Source organism: Aphelocoma coerulescens, chromosome 3 (assembly GCF_041296385.1).
Source record: "Aphelocoma coerulescens isolate FSJ_1873_10779 chromosome 3, UR_Acoe_1.0, whole genome shotgun sequence".
NCBI classification, from domain to species: Eukaryota; Metazoa; Chordata; class Aves; order Passeriformes; family Corvidae; genus Aphelocoma; species Aphelocoma coerulescens.
Window position 1 is genome coordinate 104,281,090 of NC_091016.1, and position 17,078 is coordinate 104,298,167.

The window sequence follows — 17,078 nt, forward strand, 5'->3', positions numbered from 1 at the left end:
AGCCAACTTAATCAATTAATCATACACATTACACCAAAACCAAGAATCACCTTCCTTCTTCCATGCCAAGGCAAATAGTAGGTACATTAGAAGTTTTTGCAAGAACACTTTCAGAGTCTGGAACTTTGTTTTGCTCTTTCAGCTTCTCCTCCTCTGGTATGTAGACCATGCAGAGAATCCGTGATTCCACATTGAAGCACTCAATAACCTTGGGGCTGGAGCTTTGAAATGAGACTATTGCAATCTGGCCCATCTGATTAGTACAACTGCCAATCTGAATTGGAAAAAGGAAAATAAAAAGAAATAAAAACAGACCATGACTGATACCTGTCTCCAGGAAGATCAGGATGTACAAGAAGGAATGACTGGAATTTTAACTGAAGAGTGCATCTCAAGTTATACGTACAAATATGAATTTTCATGCATTAAGACGTAAGAGAATAACTCAGCACAAATACAGGACATGTCAAAACATTATATATACAAACTTGCCTAGTACACTCGCAGAACTAATTATTTTTTTAAAGCAGGAATAATATTATGGCCTATTCTGATATCTGACTCAGATGTATACACATTACATAATGCAATTACTGTAAGTATCGGTGCAACATGCTATTTTAAGACCTGGTGTTCTAAATTGTCTGTTTCTTTTTAAACAAGTAATATAGGTGAGGCCTGTCCTTTGCACAGTAACAGGTCTACAAAGAAATGCTCTGTTGCAAAAGAAAGAGTCTTGTAAACTTTCTGATACAGTATCCCAAATTTCTCCCTGATCCAGAACTAAGTATCATCATGTCCACAAACTTGAACATTTTAGGAATCAGGGAGAAGTAAAAAAAATTAAAAAAAAAAAATCTACCCAAGCACAGTACACATTTTTGTATAGTAACTCCTTCTGTTTATATGAAATAAAATAGTAAAGAGAAAGAAAGAATATTTTGTAGCAGTAGAAAGATTTAATTTGCAAATTAAATGCAAATGGAAAAGACAAAAGGAAATTATATGGGTCTCCTTGAAAAAGACCACTAAGAAAAGCTATTTCTAACTTTTAATTCACAAGGGTTCCCTTAAAATTTCAGGATTGTAGTAACTAGAAAAGCTCCTGAAATCAGTAGCTTCCCTTTTGTTTTTTTAAGAACAACTACTATCCACCTCATTTTTTTTGCTGGAATATCAGCATATCTGGGGTCGTAGCAATATGCAGAGTAGGTTTATTTACTATACAGATTCAAACAGATTATTTGTGGCTAAAACATTCTTAAAGTATGAAAACAGACAGCAGGACAGTGTAAGCTCATATGCGTTTTAGCAGCAATTGTTACAAATTAGCACGTAACTCCCTTCTGAATGTGCTCAGCACTTTGGAATTCATTCTGTGCTGCACAAATCACACACACTTAACTGACACCCTACAGAGACCAGCAAGATCACATGGACAATTACTAGCTAACCTTTTATCCTTAAACAAACAAACAAAGAGAAAAAAACAACCCAACATTTATTTAATGTCTACACGTTGCCGAGAGTCACAAAAAGCAATGGAAAGAAACAGGAGACAACCACTTTCATATTTTAAAGATTACACTTACCCAAAGAAAACCATGTTCTGCAGCACAGGAATCTGACTCTGTTTCTCCAGCAAGGTATGGCTCAGGATTATAAGCAGCACATTCAATCTTCAAAGAGTGGAAAGAGAGCTGTTAGCACATTAAAAAAGTATGCCTGTTTCTGTCTATTTTAGTTTGTAATTAACTAAAGCACTTAAGGATATCAAAGAATCTCATAAGGCAAGGAGTCAGTTTAGTTCATCCAGCTTCCCATGGCAGCATCAGCTGCCCGGGTATTGTTCCTGACACATTTCTTATCTACCCCTACAGACGTTCAAGGCCAAAGACTACAAATTCTCTTTTGCTGATCTGCTCAAATGCTTCATGACTTCTACTAAGTTTCTCTAAGACCCCCACCCAACCCCATCTTTGATGCAATCATTAGCCTCTTACCTCTCACCTCAGACCCCAGGTACTTCTCTGCGGTGTCCTTTTACATGTAAGGCTGATATATGTCATGACCCTGCCTGAGACTCCTCTTCATTAGGCTAAATTAATATTATCACTTAATTACATATAATTTTTTTAAACAATTGATTTTTCAAACTTTTGTTTTTGAACTTATTATTGTCACTTTTCCAACTGACATCCCTCCAGCAGATGTATCAGCCTCATATGTATATTTGAGAGTGCAGTTTTCTCACCTGAACACACTATTCTAGCAGAGCTGGTAGCAGCACTACACCATGGTTACCTCTTCAGAAGCCTGTCTGGCTGATGTGTCTACACATCTCATTCATTACTGTTCTTTGTAACAATATTACATCCCTAACCAATCCTTACTTTGCTGGTCTATCAAAAATTACTTTAACAGACTACTAAATCACCTCTTCAATCTGTATTTATGAAACTCCTAATTTCTCCCTGAGCATACTATGTGTCTGTCCTGACTGTCATCCTTTTTATTTTTCTTCCTGCTCCCCCTCCCCCCCCAAATTATTTCTCCAGGTGCCTTAGTCATTTTGAATGCTAATACTATCATCTTGCAGACCTTGACTCCCTCCCAATCTCATGTCATCATGTTACTGTCAGTAAATCAATAACAATACTCATGATTCTATCATGCAGCCCACTTAAAATAAAACCTGGAAGCAGCAACAGACTCAAGATCTATATTTAAGTCCATGCCAACTTTGAAGATCATTCAAGCATCAAGGATTGGAAAAAAACATTTTTATGACCAGTCATGGATTTCTAATTTCCCTAATATCCACAGCAGTTTCCTAAAGCTTATGTAAACACTTCAAAATATTGCAAAGCAATCATAACCGTCTAGAGAATAAAAAGGTTTCTAATGAGGTGTGATACTACATTTTTACACATGATTTTCTATAATTCAAACTAATGTTCTCGTCTTGGACATCAATGTCCTTGTGATTATATTGTAGTACTAGAGACAACTCTGTTAGTACTAACTTAGACAACTTCCCCATAGCCTGGCAACATCAGTGAACAATTCCTCCCAACAGTGAACAATTAAGGAAGAAAAACCCCACACCAAAAAGAAACAAGTAGGTAAAAGTTAGAGTTCTAAATTCCAAGTTTACTTAATTTTCCAAAGTGCAAAGACTTTTACAAATCTCCTTGAAGCCAACAGGCATTATGAAGTGATCTGCCTTAGTAGAAAGCACATTATTTATTCACCTAAGCAATTCACTATATACAGATAAAAAATTGAAATCAATAGATGAGAAAAAGAGAAAAAAAAAAAAGAGCTATCCATGACAGTCTTAGCATGTCTCATTTAACACATGATTACACAATACAAACCACAATTACTTGTGGCGATTTACAGTAGCTGTGACAATGAAATACATCACTAGTGAAAAATAAGACAGTCTGCATGCTGGATATTTCCCAGGCTCCTTGCTACACACCTCTGCCTCACTTTGCATCTTAGTCAAAAATGATGATTTTTGCCATAGTTAAACCCTGGTATTTTAGCTCTCAGTCTTGACAGAAGCCCGGAATGTAAACTTGCTCTGATGGCTCCCTACACAACTGGGCACCCAGAGCAGCACCCAGAGAGCCAACAAACAGGATTAGCCAAGCAAAGGTTCTCTTCCCACCCTGAGCTGTGGCCTGAGACCCAAACTGCAGCTGAGGCTGTAATACTTAAATAATATTTTCTAGTAATATCAAGGACTTGGGAGAACCAGGCATGACACCTGGCCTCACACCCACATTACTTTAGGAGCTGCAAAACTGGCAAAGTTAGCCCAGGGCTCAGGCAAATACTGTCACACACTGTGCTTTCCTGAGGTGACCAAGGCAAAGATCATCACCCAACTGTACAGGTGACAGACCTCCCTTTCCTTTCAAAATAAGAAGACTCTATTCTAACTTGATTAGAAGAGTTGAGCTTGGCCTTCATGGATCCTGGCATGCATTTTCAGGACTTACAAATGTCTGGGCTCTAACGAAACACATACATCATTTAAGTTTGTGAAAAAAATTAAATTAGCTGGTTGTTTTACCAGTGGTGACTTTAGAAAGTAGTCAGTACAGAAAAAGCTGTTTAATAAGACAAGCATGACTACAGTTGTATGGGAAATCAAGAGAGTTTCAGTAGACTTTGGCTGCTCTGAAAACCAGTATCACAGGAATAGATTGTCTTGGCACCATTACACATTTTTACTGCATTTTGAATCACCAATTATTTTCCCCCAACATCCAGGCCTGTATACTCACATGTTGAGGGAAGCTCAGCAACCTGTGTAGGCTGTTCTAGCAATGAAGGCCTGCAGACTCACCTCTTAAAGCAGCACCCATCCAATGATGTTAACTTAACACTGGGATTCTATCCATACATACACAATTTTATTTCCATTACTGTTTTTGCACAAGAATTACTGACTGATGGTCAATAAGAAATCCTGTTGATACACAGAAAAAATAACATCCAGCACTCTTCCCTTCCATCTGTTGGTTTGGTGTTGTACTTATTTTCATCATTAAAGTCAGTGGTCAACAGGACTTCAAACTGACACATTACTTTAGGAAATGAACCATTAAGAAAATATCGATGTCATTGTTTAGAATATGACATTTTACATAAGATTCATAAAATGTAATTTTAAAAAAAATTTTAAAATATTGTTCTCTGTGGACTAATAAAGATCAGAAATTTGAGGAGGATTTAACATAGCTACACCAGGGAAAGATAGCTTTCATGGAGACCAGATTCCTGCCCTTTGTAAGCTTTAGGTCATTTCTAAGCCCCAAACACACTTGGAAATCCCACTTCTGTTTACACTGAGTGATTCACATACATATGAAAGTGAATGTCATACTATGTAAAAATAAACCCTATGCTTAGTGCCTCAAAGACTGCAGCATTTTGCATTCCCATGACTCTTCTGGACCTTTAATTACTAATGATCGAAAACCAAGATAGCAACTCAAGAGAACTAACAGATGTGAACTAATAGATGTATTTACAATGTGGTATTCTTTAGAAATTATATCACACAAAAACCCTAATTGTAATCTCATATCAAAATTCTGTTCACCTTAAATTCTTGTTGCTTGGCCATCATCACGGGCATGTGTCTAACAAGCAGAGGATGTTTCTCCTTTTTGATTTGATTCCCATCATCTTCTATGCAGAACCAACCTAACAGATTATCCTCCACTGTAACGGAAAGAACAAACAATAAACACTCCACAATCCTTTCACACCTCTCTCCACAGAAGCAGAAAAGAATTCTGTTAGGACTAGTCAATACAGATCAGACTGTTCTTATGCCATAGGTGCATAAATGACAACATAAAACTGTGAGCAAAAATTCAACTAAGTAGATTATATACATACAGATGATGCAAAAAAAGAACACCTTACATTAACAAAATGTTAAGGGTTGTCTCTTAACGATCTTGCAAATTGAATATTGAAAGAGGAAAAGACACATCAAACCTTTCCTCAGGCTCTAGAAAATCTGTTTGTTGAACAGCATTTCTCTGCCTGTTTAAGTAACATCACTACCAACTGCTAGTTATCACAGTTACAAGGATCCTCCTCCTGGAATGATGGAAACATCTATTCTCTCTTCTTTTTTGTTACTTTGCTTGTCTTCAGTGAGGCATCACAAAAGCACTCTATCTTGATCATGTGCTGGTGGAACTTGCTTTCGGGCAAGTTAAAGTTTCTCAACTTAGGCACTGAAAAGTCTAAGTGTCTTTGGAAACCTATACCCCTGTGCAAGCACAGGCGACTAATAACATGACATGACAGCATATTTTTTATTGCTCTAACTTAGATCAGGTTTGTGTTGATTTAGATGCAACAATTAGTAATGAATACCAGACTTCATTAAAATACTGAAGAAAATATATTCCTTCATAATAAACACCCTGTTTTATCTACAATGTTATTACTTTGTAGCGATACACAATCATTACTATTTACTGTATTGCAATTTTAAACATCTGCAGACAAATTTTCACCAAAAAAGAAAAATCATTCTCCAAAAAATAGAAATAAAAAAATTACACTGTACACTGAGAGCTATTTTAACTCGTTAGGAAATTTGAGTAAATAGGAATTACCAAGGGCCAGTTTGGCCATTTGTAAATTGTTGATCCAAGACTGTTTGATGGCAGGGGTAAATGTATTGAACACAGCTGTAAAGAAAGTTGGCCGCCCAGACCTGAAAAACAGGGGAAAAAAAAAAAAAAAGCCACTATAAATGCATTGAGTATGAATACAGCCATGGCTATAAATGTTGAGTGAAATGAAATTTCATTATTTTCTAATACTTGGACAAAGACTAAGCTCTGATTTCAGTGCACAGGCTATGATACCCCATATGTCCATCTTCCTACACTTCACATAACATGCAATGTTATGAGAGGAACACCCTCACTGGTGAAGGAATACACCAGTGACTGTTCCCTACTGGCTGTCACTACCACAGTTCCTCTCTTGCTTCTTGCACCCAGAACGTTGGGCTGAGGAACAGGAGAAAAGCTACAGTGCTGATCTGGAGCATTAAAGCTCCCAGCATTGTGGCATAAGAGCAAAACTCAGGGGCTTACCACGGAGACAGAAGTGAGGGAAGAGCTACAGATTCCCAAATCCTCCCTTGTACATCTATACCTAATATATAAACCAATTTAGAAAGTTTTGTAATCAAGATTTTTACTGACTTATCCTGTTTTCCCGGGAGTTGCAGCTGAATTCTACAGCGATCTGCTGCTCTGATTTCATCTTCTTTTTTCAAAATCAGTTTTTGTAAACCTGAGGTCCAGTCATGGGCTACAGATTGGTTTAAGTTCTGAAAAATTAAAAAAAAAATAAGATTCAACAGCAACCTACCAGCCTGTTGCAAACAGGATAATTAGGTGACCTGCATATAACAAACAGTGACACATGGGCTTCCATTAGACCACATTTTAATCATGGACAATTTAGCTATATTTGTAAACACATTTCAGAAAAATCTGTAAAACATTTGCTAATGTATTTTATCTGAAGATTTAATCTCACATTGCTCAGTTTGATGATACAAAAATGACATTCCCAAGCATCTGTCAAATTAAAAAATGTAAATTTGTATCAGGTGTATGCACAAATCTTTTACTTTATTCCACCATCCACAAATTCTGCTTCTAAAGAAGATCTTGTGAAAACATCTACAAATCATACTGAAAATATGCTTTTGTTCACATCTTTGAGTCAAAATGTTTACAAAGCCATCATGAAAGATGTGTGGTCTAAATCTGTTTAAGATGCTGAAACAATAACTCACTGCATGGTGAGTGCTCTGTTGCAGAGAGTAAAAGCACACCTGGATGATACAAAGCATCAAGACTAACAAGCTGGCAGAAGTACACAAACTTTCCACCATGAGGATTCTATGACAACTTAAGTGTTTTTGAAAAATAAAGAAGCTGACCTCATTTCTCAACTAAATTCTTGTAATTCTATTGCACACATTTACTTGGAAACAATGACTGAATTTTAAGTTTTCAAAGCATAGTTGGCTGTGACTGCCAGTGCAGGAAGAAAGGTTTTGTGTACATGGTGATGGGGGAATGTCTGACAGTGTATATATGCTATACATATTCCTAATTATGCAGATGAAATTCACCTTCTACTTCTCATAAAGCTTTGTCCAAAAGCACTGTTTCCATAAACTTCTTTCAGAGTACATATTTTCACAAAATGTTATGTTTTATTTAATGCCTTGTCTCTGGAGTCAAGATATGTCAAGAGAAACTCAGCTTTCATAAATTCATACATGTACACACATATTTACTACCTGTGGTGGCAGGTAGGAGTTAAAAATTACATGTAACCACATATAAAATTTATAAAAAAAAACAAGCAAAAAAGTAATTGTTTGAAGTCCCAAGACTTCATTTGGTGTTAAATACTGTATTTGTTAGCCAGAATGTAAGCTAAATCAAAGGGATGTGAACAAAGCTAAAGCAAAACACTTTCAAAATTCTTCTGAAAATCCTTTTATATTTTTGTGATTTATACTCAGTTTTAAGTACAGTTTTTCCCCAAAAGCCAGCTTGGATGAGCTTGGATGGGGATCAAGAGCTTCCTCCAAACAACCATCCTCCTACTACCATGTCTAACTGCAAGAATCCAATTTCTTAACGTCAAAATGTAATTCTGTTTCCATATAAGCTTATCAGCTACTGAACAAATGCAGACACTTGTAGTACCCACCTACACTTAAAAACAATACAGAAAAACAAGATTAGAAGGACAGCTGTAATCCATTTATAATATTTAACAGTAAATGCATTACTAGAGGTAAAAATTATTCCCCTTTTTGCAGAGAGAACTATAGAATGTCTTGCACAGACCCTAGAGAGAGGCAACTATGCTACTTTACTTGAAAAATAAATCCAGCTTTGTTTATTACCTGGTAGTTTCCTTTAAGGCTGCTTATTAATTGACTAATTTGACCAAGTACATTCAAGTCATGTAAAAGGTTCTGCAGATCGTGGTACAGTTGCCCTGGTCCCATATAGAGCTTATCTAAAATGAATAAAACCATAAGGTTATACATAATAAAAAGATGCAATTCTCAGTTCAACAAGGAAAGTATCACAAAGCTAATATAAACATATATTACATCTGAAAATCAGCGTGGTTCATTTCTATGCATATCCTCACTATTTCAATTTGTTGCTCCAGCTGCTTCTAATGTCCCTGCAGACAGATAATTGTGACATGTACCCCAGGAAATAGCAGTAGCATATACCACATACAACCTTCACACATACAGGCAGTACCATTGGCATTTCCTTTTAGATCATCTTATCATTGCCTTTTTAGCTACAAAAAAGATTCAAGCTTGTTCAGCTTGTATGATGGAGAACACTATCTGCAGTTTTAATAAACCACACTAGAACTGTAATAAATATCAAAGCTTCACTGGCCCCAAAATCTCTTGCTGCCATGGAAGTTTTGTTTACCACCAAACACAGACTTGTTGTAACACATTAATTTAAACGTCTTTCCTGGAGGTTGTTTTTGGTTACATGACAAGCAAAAAAATTTATTTTTAGATTTTGCTATGATGGTTTAAAATTCAAAATTTTCTTTATTGATCATGAGACAGTTCTGGATCATATAACCATATCCTAATTACAACACAAGCCTGCAATTTCACTGAACCACTTGAAATTTTACTGCAATTATGCTTAAATCAAAAAATGATCTGCTCTAAAATCAGCAGAAAAGCTGAACAGCAGCAGAAATATTTTATGCTAATCATCAATAAGTACAAAGGTTTATAAGGGAACAGTAACTCAGAAAAACACACTAATTACTAGGATAAGGTGTCCATTTAAATGCACAAAGCTTGCAAACCCCTGCTAATATACTCTGACTACCATGATGCTAGGAGTGGAATGGCTATGCAATTCCTTTGGAAACAACACTCACTCTCCCATAAAAAACCCACCCTGACTCATACAGAGTCAGCATGTTTTTCTTTTGGCTGAATGACAGGAACAGAACTGGATTATCTTTCCAGGAAACTCCTGCAGATTTCTTCAGCTTATACAGTGTAGTATCTAAACTATGGATCCTTCATCCTTACCACTTTGGAAGCTTTGGAAACCAGTCCGTGGGCAGCAAATGCCCCTGGATCAGAAGAATTTCAATGGTGTGTTGGCAAGAGCAAGATCTAAATACAGTGCTGGCTACTGGCTCTGCAGACAGATCAGGAGCACAGACATGAGTTGTGCCACCTGCTCTGGCTGCAGGGCAGAGGGTGCTGGGCACAGCCCAGCTGCCACAAACACTGCGGGCACCCCCAGTCCCTCCAGTCTGCTGCAGGGCCCGGGTATAAAACAAAACTCATCAAACCAAACACAAAGCTGTCCAAATAGCCTAAGTCAGAATAAAAGTGAAAAATAAACTCATATGAAACAATGTTACTTAAATCATTAGTATATTTTCAGTTAGGTATCAAAATAACTATTTTCTAAAGATATTTTCCTCTTTGGAGGCATCATACAGATAGAGGCCAATGCTTTTCTTTAATGCAATTCACTATATTAAGCTGGAAGTCTGCCTTAAACCCTGAAAACTATAAAATTTCAAAGCTCAAAGAAAATATTAATGGCTACTTTATTTCTGAATTCTCCACTTCACTGCAGGAAAATGCAACATAAACCTGAAATATTACACATTCCCATGAAGTTTCAAAGTATTATCTAGCCTTTAAATCTTCTGGTGTATTGGATCAATGAAATTATTTCTGTGTGTTGCACTTGAACACCAAACAGGGTAATGACTGCACTTTACTACTGTTTACCCATCCAGATAATAAATGCAACTATCATCCTCTTCTTTGCCTGCTCTGAATGTTAATTAGAAGAACAATCTAGCCTTTTACCCTTAAAACCAACTTAGTTAGAAAAGATAATTACATTTATTGTACACCATGAAAAGAAATGACTGCAAAGTAGATCAAAGAGAAAGAATTTTGTAATTATGGTCAGTTGAGCATGTCTGCAGTTTTATTTCAAAAAAAAAGAAAAAAATTAACACTTTTCTTGAACTGCAGACTCCATACTTTCATTAAGCTGTATTTTCACTTTCTTCAACCCAAATACTTGAAAAATCTATATCTGAAAAGATGTAAGCACTTCACTCCTTGTATCTGTCCTCTGCTAGCTTACACCTTTTGTCTTGCTAACATCCACAATAATTGTAATTTTTTAAGTACCTGAATCACTAGTTCCTAGATGCATCAAATGGTTGATTTTGATGGGGCTACTTGCAAAGAAAGGAGCAGGTAGGTCAGTGTTAACATTAATCTGGTGAAATCTAGCTAAAAGTCATGATAACGTGTCTGGCACTGTAAAGAACACAAACGATACCATTCTTGCTCCAAATTTCTCTAACAAAAAGATAGCTTCTGCAAAAAAAAAAAATTTTAGACTGAACAGAAATAATTGTTTGATTAGTTGAGTTTTTGGCAGAAGTCCAGTCACCTGTCATTTATAAACTCCGTTACTAAACAAACAGCTGCCCTGAAAAAATTACTACAAATATTTTTGTGGGTTTGAACCAAGAGAAAATTTACGACAATCAGGCTGTGAAAAGCTGAAAGTCTGTGAGGCTTCCCTTGTACAGGATGGATATTTTCACCCAAGCAGTTTATATTATTTCTAAATTATAAAAGCCAGGGTCACTCTTTGTAGCTTGATAAAGACAGTTACCAGACGTTTTGTTTATTATTGTTTGAAGAAGAGACATTAATGCAACATAAAACAATCAGCATCCAGGCAACTCCTAGATGCTGCAGGACTTTATGCCATAGTCTTCAACTGAGGCCATAAAGCTAGCTTTAACTGCTTACACAGATGGACTTGCCCTGTGCAGTACATATATATCCACCATGCCTGATAATCCTCTTCTTGAAGCTTCAAATAATCTTACAAATATCTTTGTTCCAGCCTTGGTAATAAGGCATAAATCTTGAATTTCATTCTGTAATTGTCACCTGAGTCTCTTTTGTCTGCATCATGCATATTTTATAAGCTATTAATAAGTCAAGATAAAAAGGATGCAATATGAACGTCAAGCAAATAAACTAACCTGGCATCTGAAAGGCTGTCACACAGAAAAAACCAAACAAAAGTAATTTTAGGCTCATTCATTAAAAGACCACATTCTTCATACAGGAAAGGAAGCACAAAATCCAAACAGTAAATAATTAATGAGAGACTGCTTCCATCCTCTGATGTTCTAGAAAAGAGAAATGGCCAATTTAAGAAGAAATTTTAATAGTCAAGGACTAGATCAATAGGCATGACTAATATCAGTCTTTCATGGAGGTCCTTAGTGGGCACAAACTGACACAGAAAAATAAGGCTTCAGAGATCAACAATGATGTAGATTCATCAGGAGTGAGTTCTACAAAAACTGATCACTTGGATTGTGTCTGGATAATGAATTACAAGTTACAGCAACTTCATCTCTGAATTGGGTCCTGTAAGGGTTACTCACAATGTCATTTAAAGTAGAATTGGCTTCTCAGTGGTTAACCAAACATTGACTACCAGCTGATCCTGAGAATCATCTGATGGAAGGTTTTTCTTGAGTGGAGGAGGTGGGGGAGAACACTACTCCGTTCATCAGATGTTTCCCATCTCACAGCCACAGACTGGCTGCTTCAGCCCACACATGTTCCCTGACCATTCAATTGCTGGCTGTTTTGGGGTGAGTGTTCACTCTTTCTTTTATCCATAGAGAGTGCACTGAAAAACTCTTGGCTTCGCTCCAAAGCAGATACACGGTCGGCTTCTTTTGTACTGTGAAATGTTTCACAAATGATAAAGCCATTCCCTTCTCATTTCTAAGCCACTCTTGCTAATTATCAAGCTCTAAACCAACTTATTTTTCCTATGGGAAAAAAAACCTTCATGGTTTTACAGAAGGCTCTCCCCAGCTCTACACATCCTACGTGCTACAGTGTGCCTGGGCAGGAGAGAAGGCAGCATGCGGTAACCAATAACCACATATGTGGCTTCAAAGGTAACTTTTTTGCATTCCACCTACAGATCAAGGGTGAAATCTTGGCCACATGTAAGCTAGCAAAAATTTTTTTTCATCAACTCCTTTGTTGCTAAGATTTTACCAGAGGAATTCATGCCTCCCTGCAACAGGCAGGTTTACTGCCAACAACCAGTAATTCATGCAAAATACCCAATTCCTTGCTCAGCATTAAAATGAAATACACTTAAAAAAGAAAGCAAAACCACAACTTGGGAAGAAAGGAGGTTAAAGTTTAAATTTATTTTGCTGCTAAGTAAAATTGTGGACAAGATTCTGCTTTCTATAACAATTTCTTCTTAGGCCAAGATACATTTGAGTATAATACTAAACATTAATTTTGCCTGCTTGTTTCCCAGTGTTACTCTCAGCACCACAGCTTCAAATTCATCAGTTTTGCCTGGTTTGAAGCAATTTTTATAACTGAAACAGAAGCAATTTTAGCTGATTTATACCCAGGCATTTTCAAAGCCTGCAGGCAACGCCCTGGGTGTGGTTAAAGTCAGTTTAACTTGGTTCAGGCAAAAGTAGAATTTGGAAGGTTGTGAATAAATATACACATACAAGATAAGTGTCTGTGTGCTTGCGCCTGTGCTTCTGCCAGAGGGGGAGGATTCCCACCTCTGGCAGAAGGCTGAATTGCTGGGGAGCACAGCCAGTAGCCACAGCTCTCTCCCTGCACAGCAGCAACTGCTTTAATAGATGCTGGCACAGCAGCTGCACCTTTGGGATTGCTGTCCATCTGGGTCCCCTAAATTTTCAATTTTCATGGGCACTTCAAGCATATTGGTTATTATAATCCTGAACTGATCACACCCTGTTCTTCCTTTCTATGAATTACAAAGGGACACATTTCTTTTCCATGGTGATTTGTTACCTGTAGACATTTTCTACTAGCTCCTCCTGTGTGTTCTGATTCCCATTTGTGAATTACTATTTTATCACAGATTTATGCTAAACAAGACAGAGTAGATGCAATCACCCTTAATTTAAAAATCTATTGCTGGGCAAGCAAACATAATGGCTCAGCTGGTCCCTTCCCATACTAAATTCCTGTTTATTATCAATTAGAAGGATTTTCTTCAAGTAATACTATATAAATCCAAATGTCACACAAATGAAATAAAAGCCTCAATTAATATACTCTTAACATTGCAACTATTTTTGCAAACATTTCTGTTTTGTCCATCATGTTGAAACGAAATACTGCTAATAGACAGATTGCTGGGTGTCTCTTTTACTGCAAAGTAACTAATATTGACAATGTCTGCCTTGAGTATAATCATAGAAATGACCTTTTCTCCACATAGTTCAAAACCACAATACATCAATATAAATTGCTTTCAGAAAAGCTATATTGAAATGAAGTGAAAACTGATGCATCATGAAAATTCAAGGTCCTTATAAAGATTACTTTGCTTCTGAGAGACACAGAGCCCTGAAGTCAGACTAGTTTACACAAAATGGAAGAACGTGACTGCTCACATGCAAAAACCACAACTGAGAAAGGCTCTTTTCCTGACTACAGTTCCAGTGTTATGGGGGGGGTAACACAAAATTAATGATATGCTCCAAGAACATGCCAGATTTGAAGACCACTCTGAAAGGTTGGTATACCCAAAATTTGACTTGCCATTTGCAATCTGGTCTTTGAGGCTGAGTACATTTGTATTGCTTCCTCCCACTGAGCCATCTGTGTGCATCCAGGCAGCACACTGAAACGTCAAGTGTTATGAAAGGAAGAGATTTGGAAAAGTTTCAATCCTCATCTAGAGCATAAAGATCACCTGGGATGGGGGAAGAAGTTACATATGTGGGAGGTAACTTTAAAAGCTGCTGCGTCTGAGGAAGGCATAACAAACTGGTACTTGTATAGGATTACACACTTGGAACAAATAAAAATTAAAAAAAAAAATCTAGGCCCTTACACAAAATTTCAACTACATTTAAACCTGAGTAGCTTGTACAATGTTCTGGAAAGCAAAGCATCATGATACTAGATGAATTCTTGATCAGTTCATAATATACTGGACAGATATCATGAGATTGTTAACCTATTTACATTAAACTATGATGATGCAGCAGTAATATATTTAAAACCACTTAGGTATAGACAGAACTGTTCAATTCTTTACATTTGGCTTAGATTGTCCTAGAAATTTTCAGTGATTTTCTTTTGTCAAGTAATAATAGGCAGACAGCATCCCAGTGCTTTATTTATAATGCCCACCTTTAGAAAGGACGAGAATGGAGACTGTGAGAGACAATGCTGTACCTGAAGTAAAATAGTTTCCTGTTCACTGCAGACCTTGATAATTAATATAAAGAAGGAAAACCAGAAACCATTTACAAGGCCCAAGATTCAATTACTGCAGTTGAGGAATTCTCCCCCTGTACTTGATACTGAATGCTGCTCCTATAGATACACTGGTACACAAAACACACCAATGCTTCACAGCTGCTCGGTGGAAAAGAACTTATCAAATAGAGAACAAACATTCTCTTTTGACAGGTCTAGTGGAAATACTTTTCTCAGTATAAACAGAAAAAGAAATCTTTAAGTGCCATTATTATACTCAAGCTATCTATTTCAGCAACTAATAAAAAGAGTTGGCAAAAAGATTATGAATACTGGAAATACTAGAAACGCTGTAATTAATTTAGCAGTTGATACTGATGTTACGTATTTAAGTACCATTTCCTTTCCTTTTGCAAACTACCTTGTCCCAGAACACCTAGCTTTTGCTAGAAGGCTGGTGATGAGGGTCCCCTTCTGTACCAAAACCTCTTCTTGCACAGAAATTGACACATTCAAGCATCAGTTATACACAAGAGGCACATCCATACCTCTGATATACATCCTTCCTGGAAATTTTGTATGATTATTTAAGCCAGTAACAAAGCAGATGAGGTTTTGTTTTTAGACACTGAACTACCAACTTCCTGCACATTGTGTTATGTAAGCAAAGTCCCTGACAGCTCTCACAGCACCACCCTCCTCATATTTGTATCTTTTCACGTGCTCACTCATGCTGCTCCTGTTTCCATAGACGCATCAGAGAAATATGTGGGCAGATTTGGTTTTCTTGTTTCTCCTTTTCAAGAGCATTTGAACAGCCAATTGGAATTTGACTAAAATAGTTAAACAAAAAAAGTCATCCTATGAATCCAAAATCCCAGCTTATGACCTAATCAAGTCCACGGGTCAATTTAAAGTTCCTCACAGAAAAGCAAACTTTCTGCCCTCCCCCGGTTTGCCCTTTCACATTAAATCCAACTCATGATCTCCACAGTTACATGCACCAAAAATATCTGAGCCACCATGTCAGGGTCTCCTCCCCCTGCCATGTAGCCCTGGGAGAGGGGCCCTGAGGGGACAGAGATGGGGATTCCCTGCCCCTGGTCAGCCTCATTCCCCATTGGTTGGTTTGTGTTCCCTGCGTGGGCAGGGACCCTCGGGTCCCGAGACTGTGGGAGTTCCTCGGCAGAGCCCCGACCATGGGGCTGGAGAAATAAACATCTCTGAAACATCTATCAAGAATCTGTCCACATATATTTCTTTCTATGGGCCTCCTGGTTTAATACATCGTGTTACAGTATCTGCACTGCAACACCACCATAACTCAACTGTAGATCTCCTGAGATTACACCACACTCTCAGGCCCAAACTACACAAGTTTTTGAGTGGCATCAGTCTCCAGGTCTGGAAATTTAAGCAAATGGGAAGTCAGGAATGATGTCAGAGAACAAGAGTTTAGTTGGCAGCCATCAATGAAAAGCTGAGCAGCTGCTCGCACGTGTCTTTGCAGTATAACCCTAATTTAGGCTTAGTAACCTGGCACAGAAAGAAGCAGCACAAGCACACACATCATATTACGTGATAAGCAATAAACCCCTTGAGATTACTAAAATGCAAACTGTTCAATTCAGACACGGCCTAAGCAAGGCTGATTACCAATACAGTCAGGACCCACCATCACCAATTACCATGAAGAGCATTATCATAAACATGAAATGACAATGTTCAGTCTAATCATACTTTAATCATGTAAGCACTTAAACATAATTTATGTTCTTAATTATTGAAGCTGATAATCTGAGTCTCTGAAACTAATGTAATAAATTAACTATTCTCAGTGCCATGCAAGACAGGGGAGTTCTTCAGGTCCTAATCACAGAAGAACCAAATACCACATGACACCCAGTACATAGAGTAGAGCTGGAAAACAAACCTCACAAGTCTCAACTCTAACAAAGTATTTTTAACATGCTTTACCTCCCTGCCAGTTGCTAATACCTTTCTCTCAACTGGCAATTACATGAATGCTGAGACCTGTCTTGCTCATTGTACCAGATCTGAACACCAAAGAATCAGGTTGCACGAAAACTACCATCTAACCACAAAACTGCTTATTCACACATCTTGAGGAATAGGA

General features: G+C 37.4%; 1 protein-coding gene across 5 annotated transcripts in view; it reads right to left on the reverse strand.

Moving 5' to 3' along the window:
* ARHGEF10 (Rho guanine nucleotide exchange factor 10) overlaps positions 1-17,078 on the reverse strand; it is a 111,081-nt gene that overhangs the window by 28,568 nt on the left and 65,435 nt on the right. For all 5 annotated transcript variants that reach the window (XM_069011483.1, XM_069011487.1, XM_069011485.1 and 2 more), the window contains 6 exons: positions 8,492-8,607; positions 6,759-6,886; positions 6,159-6,259; positions 5,123-5,244; positions 1,593-1,679; positions 51-274 (listed from right to left, as the gene is read on the reverse strand). In XM_069011483.1, coding sequence (XP_068867584.1) covers positions 51-274; positions 1,593-1,679; positions 5,123-5,244; positions 6,159-6,259; positions 6,759-6,886; positions 8,492-8,607 — 778 coding nt within the window. The remainder of the gene's footprint in view (positions 1-50; positions 275-1,592; positions 1,680-5,122; positions 5,245-6,158; positions 6,260-6,758; positions 6,887-8,491; positions 8,608-17,078) is intronic.